The 21,991-nt window shown below is 42.6% G+C and overlaps 1 protein-coding gene across 2 annotated transcripts in view; it reads left to right on the top strand.

Annotated features, from left to right (window-relative positions):
* The window catches only part of NXPE3 (neurexophilin and PC-esterase domain family member 3), a 35,493-nt gene extending 13,711 nt beyond the window's left edge, over positions 1-21,782 (top strand). For both annotated transcript variants that reach the window (XM_040980541.1, XM_040980542.1), the window contains 4 exons: positions 2,561-3,315; positions 8,503-8,576; positions 16,410-16,616; positions 20,267-21,782. In XM_040980541.1, coding sequence (XP_040836475.1) covers positions 2,561-3,315; positions 8,503-8,576; positions 16,410-16,616; positions 20,267-20,817 — 1,587 coding nt within the window. In that variant the 3' untranslated portion in view covers positions 20,818-21,782. The remainder of the gene's footprint in view (positions 1-2,560; positions 3,316-8,502; positions 8,577-16,409; positions 16,617-20,266) is intronic.
* Positions 21,783-21,991: the final 209 nt, after the last annotated feature.

Below are 21,991 nucleotides of genomic sequence, written 5' to 3'. Positions count from 1 at the left end.
TCCCAGATCATGCACTCTCCAAGTGATCCTGCAGGTTAACTTGACAGAATTAGCCACCCGTGCCAGCATCTGCCAGCTGATGCTGTTGCAGAGCTCAACCAACCCATACCAACTCTGGCTTATGCATACACCAGTAGAAACAGTCTGCCTAGCCTGGCTATTCCCTGGTCCAGCTCACATGAGGCCAACAGGTGTTGAAGTCCTGCCCTGCCTGGCCTGCCCCCATCCCAACTCAAGCTCTTCAGTGGCCCCTCACAGCCATCCTAGTAAGCTTTGTCCCCTCCTTCCCAGGTCTCAAGTGTGCTGGTTGGGTGCTTTGAACCAAACTGGCATGACCCACCTCACATCGGCCTTTGTCACTGGGTGCTACAGCCTGGCCCAGCCCAGCCCACCCCCAATTCCAGCTCAGATTGGTGGAGGCTACAGCATAGCCCACTCCAGCCAGTACCTAGTCCAAGATCTCATGTGTACTGGTGTGCATTGTGACTGAACCTGGAGCAACCCACACTCTGTGCTGGTGCTTGGATTCGCCAGCGGGTTTGTGAACTGGCCCTGCCTTATTGACCCCTGACCTGTCCCAAATGTGTGCTGGTGGGTACTGTTCCCCGGGTCTGGACTGCTCTCTATCATGGTTCTTGTGCTCACCTGCATTGACTATGTCCTGCCAGAGGAGTTGCCCAGGTTCCTCCATCAGAACTTCCCTCAGTGCCAGATCTCGCTCACATGGGTGGTTCCATGGGCCAGCCCTATTTAGTCAACCTCCTGTCCTAGTAGGAACAGTGGCCTTTCCTGACTGGCCTTCAACTCATTCCGGTTTGTATTATTGGGTGTTACAGCCCAACCAAGCCTGGTCCACATGCAGACACAGCTCACACTTGGCTCATCAGTGGCAAAAACCTAACCTAGCCTGTGCTGCACACCTGCTCTGGTTCTCACGCACTCCAGTGAGTGCAGGTTCTCATGCACTCCAGTGAGTGCAGGAGTCTAACCCAGTCTGACATACCCCAGCTCCCTTGTGCCGGGGGAAACTGCAGCCATGTCCAGACCAGAGCGCAGTCCCCACTCCAGTCCTTGCATTCACCAGTGGGAACCACAACCCAGTCCGGGCATCCCCTTTGTTTCCCAAGCAGGCCTGATCCCAGCCACAGATCTTGCATGTGCCAGTGGTTGCTGTGGTAAGGCCCCAGAGAGGTACATTACACAGAAGAGGACACGAGGTCCTCCTTGGTAGCTATTTTCCTATGGCTGCCAGGAGCTGCCCAGCTCTTCCTGCTTCCTCTTGGCCCAGATGTGTAACCTGACCCTTTTCTTGATGAAGTTAAAGGCCCACTTGTCCTTGGAGACCTTGAGCAGCTCCATGATCCGCACACTTCCTGGATCATGTCCTGCATGAACTTGGTGTGCATGACAAGGTACCCACAGTGGTGGCTGTGCCTTGGCTTGCACACATTCTTGGTAACGTTGTGACTCTTGCAGATGTCCACAGGCACGGGTAGTACAGAGCCACAGCTGTGGCTTTCCAGTGGCTGCCGACGCGGGAGGCCTAGATCTTTTTTTTTTTTTTTTTAAATTTTCTGCAATTTGAATACGACAAGCCCTAAGTGCAGCTTTTTGGAAGCCTGTCATGCAGGTTGCTTCCTGGATCTGTGGTTTGGTCACTGATATTACTTTGGGGGAATTGTCAGTCATTGCTTTAAAAAGTATTTCTCCTGTTCTTCCCTTCTTCTGTTATTATCATTATGCAAATGCTGCACATTTGATAATTGTTCCACAGCTTTGAGATTTTGGTCTTTTTTTTCTCTTTGCTTTTCGGTTTGGAAATTTCTAGAGGACCGATCTATAAGCTCACTCTTTTCCTCAGTTGTGTCCAACTTTCCAAGGAGCCTGTCAAAGGCATTAGTGCTTTTTCTCTGTGCTATATCTTTGTGCTATATCATCTGATTCTGATGCTCATTCATTCTGGCCTTTTTAGCAGGCCTTGCAGGGTTTTTTTTGTTGTTGTTGCATATGATGTACAGAGTCAAAGGAATTCTGGGTAAGTCAGTCTTTACCGGTGTGGTAGCAGATTGTTGGAAGAAAGGAAGTTCTTGACTGCCTGGGTGAGCCCGTGCTCCTTGGCTGAGAAGATCATCACCGGGTCTTGTATTTTCTCACCCGCTAGGTGGAGAGGAGGTTAAGTGGGTCTGAAATAGAATGTTCTCTGTTTTCCTGGGTTGGTTAGACCGAGGTAGAACATGAATGGGTTTGGTCAGGTAGAAATTTCCCTTGAGGACAGGATTTGTTAAGAAAAACAGTTGCTCAGGCATTTGCCCTGCCAGGGGCGCGTGGCTGTGAGAGCTTGGTAGAGCTCCTGGAAGAAAACCTCACAAAATTGTGGGAATACATCTACAAATGTATTGCTCATCTGGAATTCACTGTGTTAAAGTAAGGTAGCCCTGTTGACGTTGTTTGTTATAGTTTTGAAATAATGTCATCTCAGTTGATTTTATGCAAAGATTTGTGCGGCTGAGTATCTGGAGATTTATTGTGGTGGTGGTTTCTTCTGTGTCTTTCTCTTCAGTACTTGGACCATGAGACTGTTTCCGCCACATTCATCGACAGCAGTGGCCAGTTTGCTTCCTCCCAGGCGACAGGGGTCAGCCGGCATCCATACTGCGGCTATGAGCACCAGACCCTCTCCAGCCGGGAGCGTGTGGAGGAGGACTCGTTGCTGGCATCCTTGCAGTGGCAGGGACCCCCAGTGGGCCCAGTCCCCTTTGTGAAAAGCACTGATCCTTCTTCCAGCTACTTTGTCATCTTGAACTCTGCAGCCTTCTTCAGGGTAGGAAGCCAGCTGGAAGTACTGGTGCACGTTCAGGACTTTGAAAGAAGGCCCAAGAAGTACGGCGGAGACTATCTACAGGCCAGGATCCACTCCCCCAGGCTGCAGGCAGGGGCCGTGGGCAGAGTGGTAGACTACCAGAATGGCTTTTACAAGGTTTTCTTTACTCTGCTTTGGCCAGGCAAAGTTAAAGTGTCTATATCACTGGTCCACCCAAGCGAGGGCATCGAAGTTCTACAGCACTTACAAGAAGAGAAACCAGACAGGGTTTATTTCAAGAGTCTCTTCCGTTCAGGAAGAATTTCTGAAACGACTGAGTGCAACGTGTGTCTCCCAGGGAGTCTTCCGCTTTGTAACTTCACAGATCTCTATACAGGAGAGCCCTGGTTCTGCGTCAAGCCAAAGAAGCTCCCTTGCAGCAGCAGGATCAACCATTTCAAAGGCGGATACCTCAAAGGCCTGCTGACGGGCGCGGAGAGCGCCTTCTTCCAGAGGTGGGTGTCACTGGCTCTGGGCGTGGTGCAGAGCCCCTCTCCCCGGCCCGCGTGGGAGATTGTGGTTGTGGCTGTGTGTTCTTTTCAGAAAACCAACACGTCTGTGTTTTCTATTAGCGTTTTCCAAGGGAGGCCTAGTGCTTATTGCGGTTCCAGTTAAGGATCTTTTTACATTTGAATATTGATTCTTTTCACCCACGTGTCAATGTTTCACTTTAGAACATCAGCACATATTTGTAGATTATGAGAAGATCATCTGTGCACAGAAAACATCTTTGAAAAGTCACCTGAGAACAGGGATACTAGGACTCCAGTAATCAGGCTGGTATTTTAACTTCATGTTTTAACAACTAAAGAGCTTTTTAAGTACTGTTTTTCTTGTTTTTAAAAGATATTTATTCATAGGAGAAAAGTATAAATATGGCAGTATGGAAAAACAGGAATGCCATAACACTACTGTGCATTTAAAATTTTAAAATTTAAAATTTTGCTTGAGGTTTTTTTTTTATTTGACAAATAGAATTAAAGAGAGAGATACATTTTCTGTCTGCTAGTTCCTTCCTCCTAGTCCCCACAACATCCAGGGCTGGGCTGGGTTAAAGCTAGGGGACAGGACTCAGTCCAGGTGTTCCACGTGGATGGCAGGGACCCCCATCCCTGGGCCGTTTTTTGCTGCTGCTGAGCATGTGTGAGAAGCTGAATTGGCAGATAAGCACTCCAGTGGGGTGTGGGTGTCTTCAGCGATGGCTGAAACTGTCATACAGCCGTGCCCACCCGTGTTTATGTATTGAAAAATTGAAATTTTTGCATTGTGGTGGTCCAGTTTCTATTTCAAATGCAAGCATAAAACATTTTGATCCTAATGATCCATATATGGACTCATATGCAAAATGGAATGAACAGTGTATGCAAATTACATCTTGCATTTTCCCATTCTGTGTTCTTAAATAAAATAACATTCCTATGGAGTAAAAAGTTTTAAAAACTGTATGGTCAAAAGTACAAAAGTACAATTTATTTATTTATTTAGGAACCTTTTCTATTTTTTTCTTTTTACATTTTTTGTCTTTTTTTTTTAAACCTTTTCTACTTTTCTCAAAAATGTATTATTTGGGAGGCAGAGATGGGGGAAGACGAAGACCTCCCAGCTCCTGGTTCATTTCCCAGGAGCCTGAGCAGCTGGCCCAGGGATGTGGCTGAAGCTCAGAGCTGAAGCAGTCACAGTCTCACAGGTGGCAGGAATGCACCCTTGTGCTTTCTCTGTGTCTCCCAGGGTTGACATCAGCAGGAATCCAGAGTCAGGGGCAGGAGCTGGGGACTGGCGTCGGACATGGATGCTTTAATCACTAGTTTAAGAAATGTTTTTTACTTTTTAATGTATTACATACTTTTAAAAACCTCTGGGCCCAGTACGGTAGCCTAGTGGCTAAAATCCTCACCTTGCATGCACCAGGATTTCCTATGTGCACCGGTTCTAATCCCACTGGTTCCACTTCCTATCCAGTTTCCTGTCTGTGGCCTGGGAAAGCAGTCAAGAACAACCCAAAGCCTTGGGACCTTGCACCCGTGTGGGAGAACTGGAGGAGGCTCTGGGCGCCTGGCTTTGAATCGGCCCAGCTCTAGCCATTGCAGCTGTTTGAGTAGTAAATCAATGGATGGAAGATCTTCCTCTCTCTTTCCTCCTCTCTGTATATCTGACTTTCCAGTAAAAAAAAAAAAAAAAAAAAAACAACAACAACAACCAAAAACCCCCGAGCCGAAAAGTACTTTTGTTGAATAGTGATAGAGACTCTAAAAGCTTTTGTGTTTTGTGTCCATGCATAACCTGAGGAAGGGACAGTTGCTACTTAATAAGGTATACGGATCTGAAGGATTCCTTTATAATAAAATATTGACATGTTATAACAGTGGACTCAGCTCATGCTGTTTTGGAGGGCTAGCAGAAGAAGCAATATTCTGTGTAGTTACTTCACCATGTTGTATTTACTATACTAAACAAAATAATTCCTAAAATCTAAATCTAAACAAAAGTCTTAGTTTTAACCCTTTAGTTTGGTTTTAAAATTTAGTTTTAATTCTGGGCTCAGGTCTCAGCAGTGAGATTTTTTTTTCTCATATGTGAGGACTGCGGTAGTCAATCAGCCCCTTTTTAGATTTGGTATTGTCAGTCTGCTGAGCTGCTTAGGAGCAAAGGAAAAAATACAACTTGTAACTTACTCAAATTCCACATAGGAAATAGTGGGAGAAAGGTTAAATAATTAAATAAATGAAAGGCTTTAAAATATGGCAGGTCCTACCATTAAAAACATTATGCGCTGTGCTGTAATGGATAAAGGTGTCGCCTGCAGCCCCATCATCCCGCGTGGGTACCAGTTTGAGTACTGGTTTCTGTATGTTTGATCTGGCTTACTGCTGACATGCCTGGAAAAGCAACAGAGGGTGGCTGAAGTGCTTAGGCCCCTGCACCTTTTGTGGAAGACCCGGAAGAAACTTTGAGCTCGTTGCTACTCACCTGCCCACTCCTGGCTGTTGCAGCCATTTGGGGAGTGAATTGGTGGGTGGGAGATTTTTCTATGTGTCTCTGTAATTCTGCTTTCAGGGAAATTTTTTTTTAAACTATCTTTTAAAAAAAAAACCCCAATAAAACACCTATGAATTTAGAAGAGTATTATCTTCATCCTGTCCTTACTGGTGTGGCGTGGCTGCGGCTGCTTGAGATCATACTGCTGTGAAATCGTAGCGAATGTCTTTCCCTGGGAGTTTTCTGGGAAAACAGTATTTGAAAGGACATACATTTTTGGAAACCAAATATTTGATAGAGTCCAGATAATTGATTTTTGTCTTCCTGTTTATTTTTCACTGTGCACAAGTTCTGAAATATTATGCTAGAATCTGAAAAGAAAAAGCGAAAGGTAGAGAAGTTAGTCTTTTTAGTGAATGGAATGGCCTGAGTGTGTTACGTTGATGTCCATTTTTACCTTCCTTTCTTGAGGGCTCATAACTTTATTTATCAAAATATAAGAAGTTTAGCCTTGATATTGGTTCTCTGAATGACAGTTGGAAGATTGAGGCGAAATAATTTTTGTCCTTAATCCATCAGGGAAAAAAGTATGGATCTGGGGAAGGGCAGCAGGACTTTCCTTGAAAGATCTTGATGAATAGAGCTGAAAGGGCTGTAAGAATGAATTTATCACTTAAGCTTTACTTTTGTATGATTTCTTCTTTTTAATGTTGTATATTTTTAAAAAAATTAAACCTCAATTTTTCCAGAAAGTCTTTTTAAAGTAATGTTTAGAAATGTTGTGAGAATAATAATAATGAACACAGCAGCCTTTTGTCCAGATTCCCCATTGTTAATGTTTTGCCATGTGTATGTTGCTCTGTGTCTGTGTGTTTATTGTATGTGTGGATGTAATGGCTTTTCCGGCCTGGACGGAGTTGGAGTGGACACATAGGACTGCACTTCATGGGTGTATGTCTGCAAAGGACATGGCTGTCTCCAACGTGTAACAGAAGAATCACCTTACTTTTTTTTTTTTTCAATATTTATTTATTTTTATTGCAAAGTCAGATATACAGGGAGAAAGATCTTCTGTTTGTTGATTCACTCCCCAAGCATCCTCAATGGCTGGAGATGAGTTGACCCGAAGCCAGGAGCCAGGAGCTTCTTCTTCTGGGTCTCCAACATGGGTGCAGGGTCCCAAACCTTTGGACCATCCTCGACTGCTTATTCAGGCCACAGGCAGTGAGCTGGATGGGAAGTGGGGTCGCCAAGATTAGAACCAGTGCCCATATGGGATCCAGGTGCATGCAAGGCAAAGACTAGCCACTAGGCTATTGCTCTGGGCCCGCGGAATTACCTTACTTTGAACATTTGTCTCTGATACAGCAATAATCTTTGTTATCTAGTGTGTATTCAAGTTTCTCCACTTGTTGTACTGTGTTTTATGGCTGTCTTTTAGTTTTAACTATTGCTGTCTGTAGTCATACATTGTATTTAGTTATCTCTTTAATTGGGAAGAACTCTTTAGCTTGTTCTGCTTTTTTTACTTTGGAATTACTTTATTGTAGCTACATGATTAATTTGATGTTAAATATTTTTTGCATGAAAATTATAGAGGTTATTTTCTTACAGATATTTTATAGGAACATTATGGTAGAATTGTAATTATGTAATTATAGAGAAATAAGTTACATTTCTTCCTTTTCTTACTGTGAAACTCAGATGACAGAGCTGTCGATACATGCTTTCTTAGAATCTTGTTCTCCCCTAAATGTTTGTCTGAGTTCTGTCATTCTGTCATGTAACTGCCCATATATACTTCCTTCATTTGTTTTCTGTCTGTCCAGCTAGACTGGCATTCCATGGCCGTGGAGCTGCTGTTGGTTTTGTGAACTGTGATAGCCCTGGCATCAAGGACAGTGCTCACATGGGCATAGTGGTAGCTGAAGAGTTTTTTCCTGAATGAACAAATCTCCTGAAATTGAGGGGAAAATACAAATCGTGACTGCATGTTTCCATGCCAGGATTTTGGAAAGCCAACATTTTGATTGTTCAATTTTAGTTAGTGTCAGAACGCTGATGAGTGTGATCTGGTTTTTGGAATAATTCTGCTGGGAGGTCTGTATTCGTGCCCCGGCCTTTACTCTCCTCCAGGTTTTTATGCAGCAATCTCACAGTACTTACTGAGCCTGAGCTCTGGGATGGGCCTGGCCTAGGTGATGAAGATGAAAAGCTGAATCCGTGTCTTCAAGGTGATGTGTTTTAGAAAGGGGAGCAGACATTGAAGCTGGCAAGGCCTGAGGAATCGACCTCGTGACTCAACAGCGTAAACACAGGCAGCCTGAAAATTAGTTAATGACAGAATAGGCCTTCTTGTTGGCCTTGAGAGCAAATCATTCTATTCAGAATTGCTCACTTAGGGTTTGGCACTCTTGGACCTGGCTATGGTACAGTGAAAAATTGTTAAAAATCTGTGTAATTCCTTTTTCAATTTTTGGATCCATTATTTCAATTACTATAGCAGGCCTAGTTTATTCAGTGTTTCGGTTATTATTTTTAAGTTTGTTTTGAAGTAATAAGGTTCTATGAAATAACAGCCATTCTTTCAACTGTAAGTACAGACAGATAATTGAAAATAAATGTCTATGGCTCTAAATTTTTGTTTTTTTTTATACCTCTTAAAGTGGTGTCAACATCAAAATGCCCATCAACTCTAGTGGACCTGACTGGGTGACTGTGATTCCCAGGAGAGCGAAAGGTAAGATGAGCAGTGAGCTCAAGAATGGTGACTTTTCTTGCTGAGTGGTTTGAAGTTTTGTTATTTCCCTGATGTTACAGAAATGTTTGCTGCCTTTTCAGTATGCCATGGTAACCTCCGGGCACAATTTACATTATTAAGATAGTTTTTTGGTTATTAAAAATTCGGTTATACTTTACATGTTAATTGCAGGCTTTGCTACTTAGTCTGATGTAAAAGTCGTATTCCTCTGCCCAACCTCTTTGGTTCTTCAAGAACCTTTAGAGCTGTGCTGTTCAATATGGTAGTTCCTAGTTATATGTGCTGGTTTAAATGAGAACGTTGGGCCAGGCACTGTGGCCTAGCAGCTAAAGACCTCGCCCTGAATGCGCCGGGATCCCATATGGACGCCGGTTCTGGTTCCAGCAGCTCCACTTCCCATCCAGCTCCCTGCCTGTGGCCTGGGAAAGCAGTCGAGGAAGGCCCAAGGCCTTGGGTTCCCGTACTTGTGTGGGAGACTTTGGGCAGAGGGACAGTTCCTGGCTCCTAGCTTTAGATGGGCGCAGCACCAGCCGTTGTGGTCACCTGGCGAGTGAATCATCAGATGGAAGATCTTCCTCTCTGTCTCTCCTCCTCTCTGTATATCTGACTTTACAATAAAAATAAAATAATTCTTTAAAAAAATGAGAATGTTAAACTACTTCTGAAATTCAGTTCTTCAGTGACACTTGCGATAGCTTCGTGCGGCTAGTGGCTGCTGTATTGGGCAGCATTTTTTATAGGATATAGGATGTATCTGTTATCACAATAGATTATTTTGAGCATTGTTTTAGAGATGCTCAAGAAAGTATATAAAATTATCATGGAGAACAAGAAACATGGAGTTGGAAAACAGTGGTTCATGCAAGTGTGGTCTCTGGACCAACGTTATTAGCGCCATCAATGGGGACTTGCTAGAATTTCAGATCAAAAACTGGTGGGGTTTAGAAGTCTGTCTCTTAAACTTCTCAGGGGATTCTGATCCCTAAAAAAGAATGAAAACCAGAGTGTGTGTGTGTTATGCTAATTTTTAGAAAGCATGAATGTTTTTAAGGAGGCTTATGTAGATGGCAGGGAAGGTTCTTTGAGCGAAAGAGTTTTATTCAATAGTATCCTGCACAGTGATGATACAAACCCCGTTGCCGCAGGAACCACTGTAAAACGCACATGGATCAAGCAAAATAGGTACTAGTGATGCTCATGCTGTGAGTGTGGGGAAGGGGTTCAGGAGCAAGCCTCATATTGGGGGGCTGGGGGTGGCAAAGGCCTGTCTTCAGTTCCTGCTGATTCCTTTACTGTGTAGGAACAAATTCGCTGAGGCCAAATCTGTAAGGTTTTTATTATTTTTTTCATGACAAACCAAGTCATAAATTTTGAATGTGCTGCCACCAGATTTTAAAGCAGTGATATACAGTTCAAACTTTTAAAATACCAGACATACTGAATAAAATTTGCTTGTGACCTAGATGTACTCACTGCCTCTCGAATCTCTGGTACCCACAATTTTACTCCCAAATTTTCCTGATAAAGAATTATGCTTCATTTGTCTGACCCAGATGTATTACTAATTTTAGAGGAGACATACGTGGAATATCATTAGCATAAATATTTTCATCTTTTTTATTTTTTAAAAAAATATTTATTTTTATTGGAAAGACAGAATTACAGAGAAAAGGAGAGACACAGAAAGATCTGCCATCTGCTGATTCACTCCCCAAGTGGCCACAATGGCTGGAGCTGAGCTGAGCTTCTGGGTCTCCCACATGGGTGCAGGGTCCCAGGACTTTGGGCAATCCTCTACTGCTTTCCCAGGCCACAGACCGGGAACTGCATGGGAAGTGGAGCAGCAGGGACACGAACTAGTGCTCGTATGGGATCCCGGTGCATGCAAGGCAAGGGTTTAGCCATTGGGCCACCGCTCTGGGTCTGGAAATACTTTTATCTGTCTGGAACTCACACTTGTCCAGGTATGACATCGTCAGGAAGCCCCGTCCCACTATCAGATCTAGTCTCCTTTCCCACAGCCAGAACTTTCTGGCTTTCACCTTAAGATGACTGTGTGTCCCAGGGGATGATTAGCTGGGGAAGTTTTTATGGTTAACTTGTGCCTGACAGATCTGGAAGTGAGCTGGGAAGAGATTTGGCTTTGTGAAATGCATGCGGTTCTGTTGAGAGAGAAGACAGTGATTCAGTAACTAGTGAGGATTTTGATGGGTTTTTACAGGGAGAAATTAACCATAAATCAGAGCAGGCTCGACTGGGTTTGACTAAGATAACCATCTTGTAGTAGATCTGTAGCTGGAGAGAGAGGAGGACGTTTGCTTTTATGTTATATATTGGTCACTCAGTACCATGCCATTTAACTCCATAAGGTTGTAAACAGTAGTTGATGTCATGTTGCGGCTTTTAATTGGTCAGGATGATATTCTGCCAGCTCTGCCTTCAGACCCGAGATGGCTTGCCCAAGAAACTGTTGAACTTATCTGGACAGTAAGATGCTGGACACTGCGCAAAGTATATGCTTGCAATGAAAGAATGAGGATTGGATTTGAACTGTAATACTGCCACTAGGTAGATAAATTGACCATGGGGGGAGGATACAAGGAGAGGTTGGGTGAATCTCAGAGCCTATGAAACTGTATTATACAACCAAATGTAATACAAAAAATTTAATTAAACATTACTCTTCATTCAAAAAAAAAAAAAAAAGACTTTCAGGTGGTTGGCAGACCTTCACTGAAGTTCACCCTAATTACCATCAGGGGGCACTAAAGAGTCCTAAAACAAAGGCTCATTCCCTCCACCCTTCTTTCCTGCTATGCAAATACTGTTTTTGCTTAAGCTTTCCACATACTAAACTTAGCATTCAGCAAATCTTGCCTGTGACGATGTCTTCTGTGGCTTTCTGGTGCAGACCTAACTTATTGATTAATAATTGGAGATCTCTAGCAAAGAAGAATGTATCTTTTGTATTTGCTTATTTATGTAAGTATGGATTTATCATTCATTATTCAGTTTATAATCCAGGTCATTGAGCCCTTATTGTTCTAGTTTTGGCAATGGGGAATTTTTCTAGTTTGCCTTCTGTGCCCTCTCAATCTCTCTTCTTCTTTATTTAACACTTCTCACTTTCTGGCACTATATTTTGTAGGTCACCCAGTTTGTATTTCCTGTGTTCATTCTCTGAGAAGGTTTGGTAATCTTTTTACTTATGTTATTTCACTTTTGAATCCCATACTTCGATATTTGTTTCCCTGTGAAATTTTCTGATTTACGTGTTAGCTAATCTTTCTATGGGTGAAGTTATTTTAAGATGTCTATTTCGACCTCAGTGAACTGCTTGACATGACTGATACTACTCCCAGTTCCAACTGAAGGCAAATATGGTAATTTTTTTTTAAACTTACTTTATTTGACAGAGAGGGAGAGAGAGAGGGTGAGAGAGCAGGTGAACACTGTGTGTTGATTCACTTGCTTCCCGCAATAGCTGGGAGCTGGGAAGTAAGCCAGGTCTCCCACGTGCGTGGCAGGGACCCACCTCCTTGAGCCACCACTTGCCACTTTTCAGGGTGTACCTTCGTGGGATTCTGGATGGGGAGCAGAAGTGGGAGCTTCAGCTCAGGCACTCCGATATGGGATGTGGGCATCCCGAGAGTCAGCTCAACTGCTGGACCACACTTCCAAAAGTTCATGTGGACTGCTTCATTTAGAGCAAGCATCTACTTCTTCGCAGGCTTTCCAGTGTTAGGATTATACGTGAATTTTTGCTAGCACTTGTGAGCCCTAGACTATGACAGGTAAGTAGCCGAGGAACCCTAACATTCTAACCTGGAAGACATGCGCTCCCATTTTGCGGGCGGGAGGGGGGCTGCTCACGTAAACTTCCCGGTGTCCTGTCCTTTGCTCTTCTTAGTTCTGCTGATGATGCCATGCAGGTAAGAGTTACAGTTTAGGGAAATTCATCTCTGCCTTTTTCTTTCACATTTGTCCCATTTTTTTTAAAAAGAGATTTATTTGTTTTTTTATTGGAAAGACGGATATACAGAGAGGAGGACAGGCAGAGAGGAAGATCCTCTGTCTGATGGTTCACTCCCCAAGTGATCATAACCGGTGCTGTGCCGACTCAAAGCTAGGAGCCAGGAACTGCCCCCCAGGTCTCCCACATAGGCGCAGGGTCCCATAGTCTTGGGCTGTCCTCGACTGCCTTCCCAGCCTCAAGCAGGGAGCTGGATGGGAAGTGGAGCTGCTGGGACCAGAACTGGCACCCACATGGGATGCCGGTACACTCAAGGTGAGGACCTCAGCCACTAAGCCACCGCACCAGTCCCAGCGTTCCCATTTGTAGCCCAAATAGCCCTCAGTCTTGGTAGTAGAAGACATGGATGATGTTCTTTGACGTAAAAATGGGATTTTAAAAGAGAAGCTAAGACATTTCAGAACATGCAATTATAATCAAAATTGTCCCTTCTAATCTTCCATAGCCATTTTCATATGCATCCTTCTGCGTATCTGCCTCTAAGTTTTCCTGTAAACTTTTCCCTTCACCAATATTCACAATAGCCACAAAAGTGTGGAGGCCTGTTTTGTTTTAATTACTTTTGTTCCACATAAATAGTTCATCAGGGATATGCTATCGATTTAAGAGACTTTTACATCTCAGTTAACTTACATGGCCATGTATTCTGAATTCTTAGAACAACTGACTTTGAGAACAATCTCACAATGCTTAAAATTAAAGTTCTGTTGAAAATCAGGAAGTGTTCTGTCTTGGGTGATCATAAGGGGGCAGCATAGGCCATGCATTTCACTTTAAAAACTTGTGCAGTGCTGGGCATGTTTAAAGAGTTAATGTCAAGTTCAGTAATTGATTTGCTTTGCTTGACTTAACTCCAGTGGTAAACCTAATAAGCGTTTGAATAGAAGTGGTAATTGTTTCCTGCGTGGGATGTACTTTTCTTTATAATATGCCAAGTCTACCAAATTAACAATGGTAAAAATTGTAACTTCAAAATCCATTTAAATTCTCACTCTAGTACATGTTTTCTGCGGTGCTCGGGTGTCTTGCAGCTCTCTGGCGGTGTAACCTTGATGTGCTGATACAGTGAGGGAGTTTTGGGCAGCAGGTAGTCACACGGTGAACCCACATCTGATAGCGTGTTGGGAAATTGTTTTTGAATAAGCCGAATCAGTTTCTTCTGTGTTCTCCTGCCCTCTCCCCATTTTGCTTTGATGATCACATTTGTGAAGTAAAACTTGGAAAAGCATTGCTTACTTTTTTTTATTTGAAAGATTTATTTATTTTTATTACAAAGTCAGATATACAGAGAGGAGGAGAAGCGGAAAAGGAAATCTTTGATCCGATGTTCCAGGAACTTCCTCCGGGTCTCCCACACGGGTGCAGGATCCCAAAGCACTGGGTCATCTTCGACTGCTTTCCCAGGCCACAAGCAGGGAGCTGGATGGGAAGTGGAGCTGCCAGGATTAGAACTGGCTCCCATATGGGATCCCGGTGCATTCAAGGCAAGGACTTTAGCCACTAGGCCATGCTGCCGGGCCCAGCATCGTTTACTTTTTCACTTGGGCCCTGAGCCTGCAAAGAACTAGCAGATGACTGAGAAGAAGATTGGATGTGTATTATTTATCAAATAACATGTTTTCTTGAAAGGGCACAATCCACAATTACTTGGAGTAACAGATAATATCAAGAAATCATGTGACCTGAAAATAATCACAAAGAAGATTCAAATTTAAATCTCTGGTCATGTAAATGTATTTTTTAAAAGTGTAGTTTAACAAGTAACTATGAAATGACTGGATTGTAATTAAAGATGGACCTCAGGGTATGTCAGGAAGTGATTCAAAATGGCAGTTTCTTGGAGATTGTAGATTTGAATAATTATAACAAATGAGTAAGTGTGTGCTTTCAACAAAAAGACCAAAAAATAAAAATGACTGATACCAATAGAGATTTTTCTTAAAAAAAAAAAAAACTTGTGTTTGTTCATTTTTATTTGATTTAAAGGACAGAGTAACAGAGGTATTTTCCATTCTTTCTCTCACTCTCCAAAGGCCAGTGTGGAGCCAGACTGAAGCCAGGCCTGCCTGGAACTCAGTCCGGGTCTCCTGCCTTGGTGGCAAGGCCCCAACCCTTTCAGCCTTACCTGCTGCCTCTCGCTGTGTACATTAGCAGGAAACCAAGTTGGAAGTGGAGGAGGCGGGACTGAACTGGGAAATCTGATTTGGGATATGAGTGGCAGCAATGTCTGCTCCTTTATTTAAAATGCGATTTCTTATACTGACAGCAGCCGCAGGTGTAGAGAACTCCATCTGCTGGTTATCCTCGCATGGCCACAGGTATCCTCAGCTGGAATACAGCTTTGCATAGCGGGAAGTTGGAGTCCGGGGCTGAGCTGGATATTGAATTCAGGCACTCTGAGAGAGAGGTCACGGGTATCCCAACAGCCAGACCAAACACCTGTTCCTTCTAGACATTTATTTGCAAGAAGCAGTTTTGCGCAGCGATTAAGCATGTGGACTTTGGAATTCACCTGCCTAAATTGGATCCTGGCTTTGCCACTTACTAGCTCAGCCTTGGGATCTTGGTCAAGTTACGGGACTGTTCTGGAAAGCTGCTATAGGAGTATATGACTTTGGAGAGGGTCATTGTGAACATTATGTGAGCGGTATGTTCAACTGCTCCAAATGCTAGTGCACAGTACATTTGCAAGAGGTGTTCGACATCACTGCCAGTTTTGCAGTGTGTAGAGTGTGCTGTATGCTCAGTGGCGTTTTCAAGCGGAGGTGTTGGGGAGTGGAAGGATGTTCAGTCTCTTACCGCAAGATGCCCCGTTGCCTGCATCGCATGTATAGCTTGACATAACCCTGAATACACATTGCTGGTGTATTTTTGTATTGGTCATTATGCAAAAAGACCTTCTTTTTTTTTTTTTAAAAGATTTATTTTATGTTTATTGGAAAGGCGGACATACAGAGAGGAGAGACAGAGAGGAAAATCTTCCGTCCAATGATTCACTCCCCAGGCGGCTGCAACGACTGGAGCTGAGCCAATCCGAAACCAGGAGCCTCCTCAGGGTCTCCCACATGAGTGCAGGGTCCCAAAGCTTTGGTCCGTTCTCGACTGCTTTCCCAGGCCACAAGCAGGGAGCTGGAAGGGAAGTGGGGCTGCCGGGATTAGAACCAGCGCCCATATGGGATCTGGATGGGAAGTGGGGCTGCCGGGATTAGAACCGGCGCCCATATGGGATCCTGGGCGTGCAAGGTGAGGGCTTTAACCACTGTGCCATCGTGCCGGGCCCCAAAAAGACCTTCTTAACCTTGTATACTAAGCAATCCTCTAGACTCTAGATCATCAGTTGTTGTCTGTATTAAGTGGTGGTTCTTAAGGTGAAATCTGATTTTAGGATCCATGGATTAAACTTACTCGCTGAGACACAGTAGACTAGTGTTAGTCTGAATATGTAAAGTATAAATATAAGGTGCCATTTGCCTCACAGCATTTGAATGAGAACCTGTTCTGGGATAATGCTGGACAAATGTGGCTTTGGTAAGGAATTGTTCCAAGTGGTTTCCTTCGCTATGTCCAACAGCATCTCCAAACTCATTTCAGATCTTCTCATTTTTGTACAAAGAAAAATTTTTCTTTTGTGTTGAGGGGATAAGTCTGGAAATATGAAAATCAAAATTTATTGCTCATATGCTGACATATGGTCATAATTGTGTTTCTTGGAACACTTTTCATCTGTTGTTGGAGGAGAACTTCTGAATATGTACATATATTTTCATTTTTCTTTACAGAATCTAACGACCTAGAACTGTTTCAAGGCCCAGGAACTTTTCCTTCTGGTTACTACTACAAAGACCAGTGGAGGCCCAGAAACTTTAAAATGCGCCAGTTCAATGATCCAGACAGCATTGCAGAATGCCTACAGGGAAAAATGGTGTATTTATTTGGTGACTCAACAATCAGGCAGTGGTTTGAATACCTCACCACCTTTGTTCCAGGTTGGTAACTGTTTTTCATTGCTTCCTACATGTGTGAACTCAACTCTGATTTAAGCAGATTCAGGTGTGTGAAGAAACGGATCAGGTAGGGGAACAGTTACTTTGTGCTGGACTCAAGAGGTGTTTCAGCCCTGGAGGGATGTGAGAGTTTCTGGTCAATAGTGCAACTGGGCTGTACTGGTGAGTATAGTGGACTCTCACTGGGGTTCATACCAAGGATTAACTAGTTCTGTGAGCTTGGACAAGTCATTTATTCCTAGGGTTTCAATTCTGTGTATAAGAGAGCAGATACTGTAACGTCACAGTTGCTTTCATTTTAGCATTCTGGGTTGGAAAATAGAGGTGGGCATTTGTATTTTCCTTTTAGCATTGTCTGGTCCAACTCTATAATATATTTTACTAGAGGGAGATTTTAGCTCTTGTGCACTGAAATGCATCTGTAGCAAAGCCATCCCTGTGTCCCGTTGGGCCTGCCATTGGTGTGACAGTGGGCTGTAGCTAGGATCCTACTGAAGGTCCTGGGTACAGTGTCATTCACTTCTTAACATGTTTCTCTGCTTGGCTGTGGGGCTGCTGGAGGCCCATCCTGCATTCACAGTGGGCAGTCCCTCTTTGCTGCGAAGTGTTTACATGGGTCAGAGAAGGGATGGATCCTGCTCAGCAGAAATAAAGACCCTGCTTTCCGATTCAAAGAACTAGGAAACTGTTTTGTGGGAACTGTTTTTGATGGCCCTGTATGAGTGGGCAGGGCTTTTCATAAAGTAAATTCCCATGGTTTGCTGTGAGCTGTTGTTGGCGATATCTTTCATCAGCTTTCATTGATCATATCAACTTAGTTTCAGATTTAATTTTTAGATGGAAAGGAAGTGGTAAATATTACCCTAGAATGTAGAAAAATAAATTCTTGTCTGTGTTTTTTGCTAGTTGTTAAAGCATGAATTAAAAATCAGGAAAAGGGAAATAGTTTATACAGCATGATTCGGGGCACACATGGTTTAATGCTGACCAGGCAGGATCTTGCAGGTTCCATAACTGTTTGCTTCGTGAGCTCGAATGACGCAGCTTGGTATTTCCTTTGATAATAATGATCACACTGACTATTTTCCACTGTACCCTTTACCCACAGAATCTCACCTAATTAAAAAAAACCCGACTGTGTGGGTGTCTGATCTTAATCAATAGAAAATAGTAGCCTGCGTTTTATTCCATTTAGGTGGGGCTAGATGTTAAGCTTAGTAGTAATGAGTTAGGACACTCCAGCAGAGAAGCCTTGGACTGCAGGGTGAAAAACTAAAACCTACTGTAAAAAAATGTGAGACAGCTGTAATCTGCTGCTACTTCTGGAAGGCTGATGACTATAAGCTCCACCTGAACATTGCTGCCATGTGGCACCTGTGATAATTGGCACTAATGTGGTGCTTGGGGAGTGTTTGGACTGCCAACACGTTCGTCTGTTTTGTGTTCTAATTCCTAAGGGCCTTTGAAAATATGTCGGGATGTGAGTCAGATCATGTTTTTATCATTAGGCATGGGTTGGACAGATTTTTAGGGGAGAGACAAGGGGTTCCAGATTACTGGGCTTTCAGGACATCTCAGAGGAGCTGGAAGTTGAAACAGAACCTCTTAGTGCAACCACAGAAGTCAAAACACGGCTGCCGAACGCTCAGCTCACATTTCAGGGTCGCCAGTGTCCTCCTCATGTCTTACAGTAAAGGGCTTATGTAAAAACACATACTGTACTTCATCGTCAAGTCTGTTCTGACTCTTCCAGTCTGGGCTTTGATGACCTGGCTGTCTTTGAAAGTTACAGTCTGCTAATTTGTAGGATGTATTTCATTTTGGGTTTATATGGTGCTTCCTCATGATTAAATATCTATAAAGGGAGAAAGAGAGTAGTGAGTTCTAAATACTGCCGCTACTATTAGATGTTCTTATGATGGAGATAGAAGCTGCCTTGTAATGTGTGATTTTTTTTTCAACATGGCAAAATGGACAAAGGAAACATAGCAGTATTTTCTTCCTTCCTTCCTTTCTCTTTCTTCTCTGAAGATTTATTTATTTATTTCAAAGTCAGATATTTTTCATCTGCTGGTTCCCTCCCCAGATGGCTGCACCTAGATCTACATCTCCCCACATGGATGGCAGAGACTCAAGTACTTGGTCCATTGCTTGCTGCTTTCCAAGGCACATTAGCAGGGAGTTGAACTTAAAGTGTAGAACAAGGACTGAGCTGGCACCCCTGTGGGAAGCCGGCATTGCAGGCAGTGGCTTAACCTGATGTACCACAATATTGCTTTTTTTTTTTTTTTGCATATTATAGAAAGGGATTGGTATTTTTGGTATTTTTCTTTTATAATTACAGTTTAAATTGCTTTGTTTTGTTTTTACATTTTAATTGACAAACAATTGTGTATATTAGATACCAGGTGATATTTTGATATATGTATATATTGTGGAATGATTATGTTATTGTAATTAGCATATCTATCACCTAGTGAGATTATTTAATATTTACTTTGACAAGTGATTTTGAAATGCACAGTAGTTAATTAAAGCAATGATGCTGTGCCAACAGTCTTGAACACTTATTCCTCCTGAGTCAAAGCTTGTACTTACTGATCAGCATCTCTGCTTTGTCCCTCAACCCCCTAGCCTGGGCTGACCACCATTCTACTTCTGGTTCTATAAGACTGGCTTTTAGATTCCACATGTAATTGAGGTCAAAGCAGTATTTGTCTTTCTGTGCTTGGTTTGGTTGGCTTAGCTTACTCACCCCTAGTTCAATCTATATGAATGGCAAAAAGAGGTGTTTGGTTGCTAATATGTACTCATTCAAGAGAGAATAGCCCTTGTTCTAGAAGAAATAATAACATCTGTCAGAAGAATAATCTGTAGCTCCCACGTTGATTTTTTTTTTCAACTATTCAGGGCAATCAGAAACATTTCTTTAGGTGATATTTAGAGGTAAACATTTTATTTTGTTTTTGACACAGAGACATAGATGTAGATGGTGTTACTTTTTTTTAAGAAAAAAGGTATTTAAAAGTCAAAGTTGGGGTCTGGAGCCTGGCTCCGTGGGCTGATCTTCCGTTGCAAGTGGCAGGATTCCATATGAGTACCAGTTTATGTCCCAGTTGTTCCATTCTCCATCGTCTTTCCTGCACGTGGCCTGGGAAGGTAGTGGTAAAGGGCCAAAAGGAGTCCGTCTTGGGATCCTGCACTTGTGTGGGAGATCTGGAAGAGGCTCCAGATTCCTGGCTTCAGATTACTTCAGCTCCAGCTGGTGCAGTCATTTGGGAAGTTAATCAGCAGATGGGAGATGTTTCTGTCTCTTCTTTCTCTGTGAACATGCCTTTCCAATAAAAAATAAGTAAATCTTAAAAAAAAAAAGAAAGAATTATCTATAGAGAGAGGGAGTGAGCAAGCTTCCCTCTGATATTGTTTCTTTTAGTGTTACATTTATGGAGTAACTTAGTAATAAATGTTACAATAGAGCTCCAGTGGTTGAGAAGGGGCAGGGAGCAATGAAGTATTCTCTTTATGTTTGTAGTGTATCTTTTTGTTGAACCTCTGAAGCTGCTCCATGAAGAGTAATCAATGTATTTATATTTCGTTTGAACATTTTAATGGAACTCTTTTCCTTGTTTCAGACTTAATGGAATTTAATTTGGGCAGTCCCAGGAATGTGGGTCCCTTCCTTGCAGTGGATCAGAAACACAACATCCTGCTCAAATACCGTTGCCATGGTCCCCCCATCCGCTTCACGACTGTGTTTAGCAGTGAGCTTCATTATGTGGCAAATGAGTTGAATGGCATCGTGGGAGGAAAGAATACAGTGGTTGCCATAGCCATATGGTCTCACTTCAGTACCTTCCCCTTGGAAGTGTATATCCGGAGGCTCAGGAATATCCGGCGAGCCGTGGTTCAGCTCCTGGATCGAAGTCCTAAAACTGTGGTGGTCATCCGGACAGCAAATGCCCAAGAGCTGGGACCTGAGGTGAGCCTTTTCAACAGTGACTGGTACAACTTTCAGCTAGACACCATCCTGCGCAGAATGTTCTCGGGCGTTGGAGTATATCTTGTCGATGCCTGGGAGATGACTCTAGCCCACTACCTGCCCCACAAGCTTCATCCAGACGAAGTGATTGTGAAGAACCAGCTGGATATGTTCTTGTCTTTTGTCTGTCCTGTGGAAGGCTAACCTGCCTTGGAGGAATCCAGAGGAATCACATTCAGTGACCTTCCCAGTTGACCTGCATTACTGAGAAAGTATGCAGGTGACCCTTGTGAGAGACACCTGCTGCTGTTATGTACATTTCAAGTGGAGCTGGACTCTGGTGACTTCTCAGGAACTTAGAAAATGTGGTCACATCTGTGTCTGCCTAGAGTTGTTTTCCAATTGACATAGCCATGATAGAAATCTTATTAACAGCAACTATACACTGCATTGCTCTTATAAGCAGAGATGCTAATGGGTATATTTAAAGTAGCTTCTCTTGGGGAGAGAAATTAATATGCGAAAGAATATGTGAAGCACGTTCTGACTTAAATGGAAGGAACTCATTTGGTTGTTGGTGGAGTGCTCGTAGCTTATCAGCTATATAGGAAGTGGAGCATGACTGCCTGGATAACTCACGTGGTCTGTCTCCAGGGGTGAGCTGGAGAAGGCAGCTGATCAGGCACCTGGGAACACACTGGCTCTATTTTAGGAGTCTGTCTTGATGATCTACTTGTTCTGAAATACTTGAAAAGGCCAGTGTGCTTAGTCAGAATTCTGTAATAAGAATATCAATGATTTTCTGCTTTTATCTAGAAAAGAAGTTAAAAGGAAATATGAAAGCAGTACACATAAAATTTGTGCTTTGAATTGATATTTGCATTGAATGATTCTTACTTGATTCAGCTACATTTTATGTGATGAAAACGTATCCTGGAATAACTACTTTTGGATCTGAAGAAGGGAAATCTGTAAATGGAAGTTTATTTTTATGTTCTTAAGCTTGAAGTTTAAGAATTGACTTGTATCATAAAAGCTGTGAAAGCTTCCTTTCCACTGATTTTAAATGTTTCTTTTTTGATTGTTATTTCGAATTATATACCAAAACCAGAAATTAAAATATAATTGTAAATTAATTAGCTATTAAATAAAGTCAAGGTTTTTCTTGATTTAAGTATAAGGATAAACATGCTCTCTTATGCTTGGAAGTTAAAAGTTGTATTCCTACTAACTAAAAAAAATTGAATACTGAATTTTATTTAACTTATCAATTCTAAATGAGTTAAAATTAATTTGAAATAATTTACTTAGTCCTATTTTCTTTTTGAGCCATAATAGATTATAGCATAATATTATCCCTAAGCAGACATGTAAGAAG

This window comes from Ochotona curzoniae, unplaced genomic scaffold (genome assembly GCF_017591425.1).
Source record: "Ochotona curzoniae isolate NIBS_2020 unplaced genomic scaffold, NIBS_Ocur_1.0 contig_3498, whole genome shotgun sequence".
Taxonomy (NCBI): domain Eukaryota; kingdom Metazoa; phylum Chordata; class Mammalia; order Lagomorpha; family Ochotonidae; genus Ochotona; species Ochotona curzoniae.
Note: the sequence above shows the minus strand (reverse complement) of the source record. Positions and strands in the feature narration are given on the sequence as shown.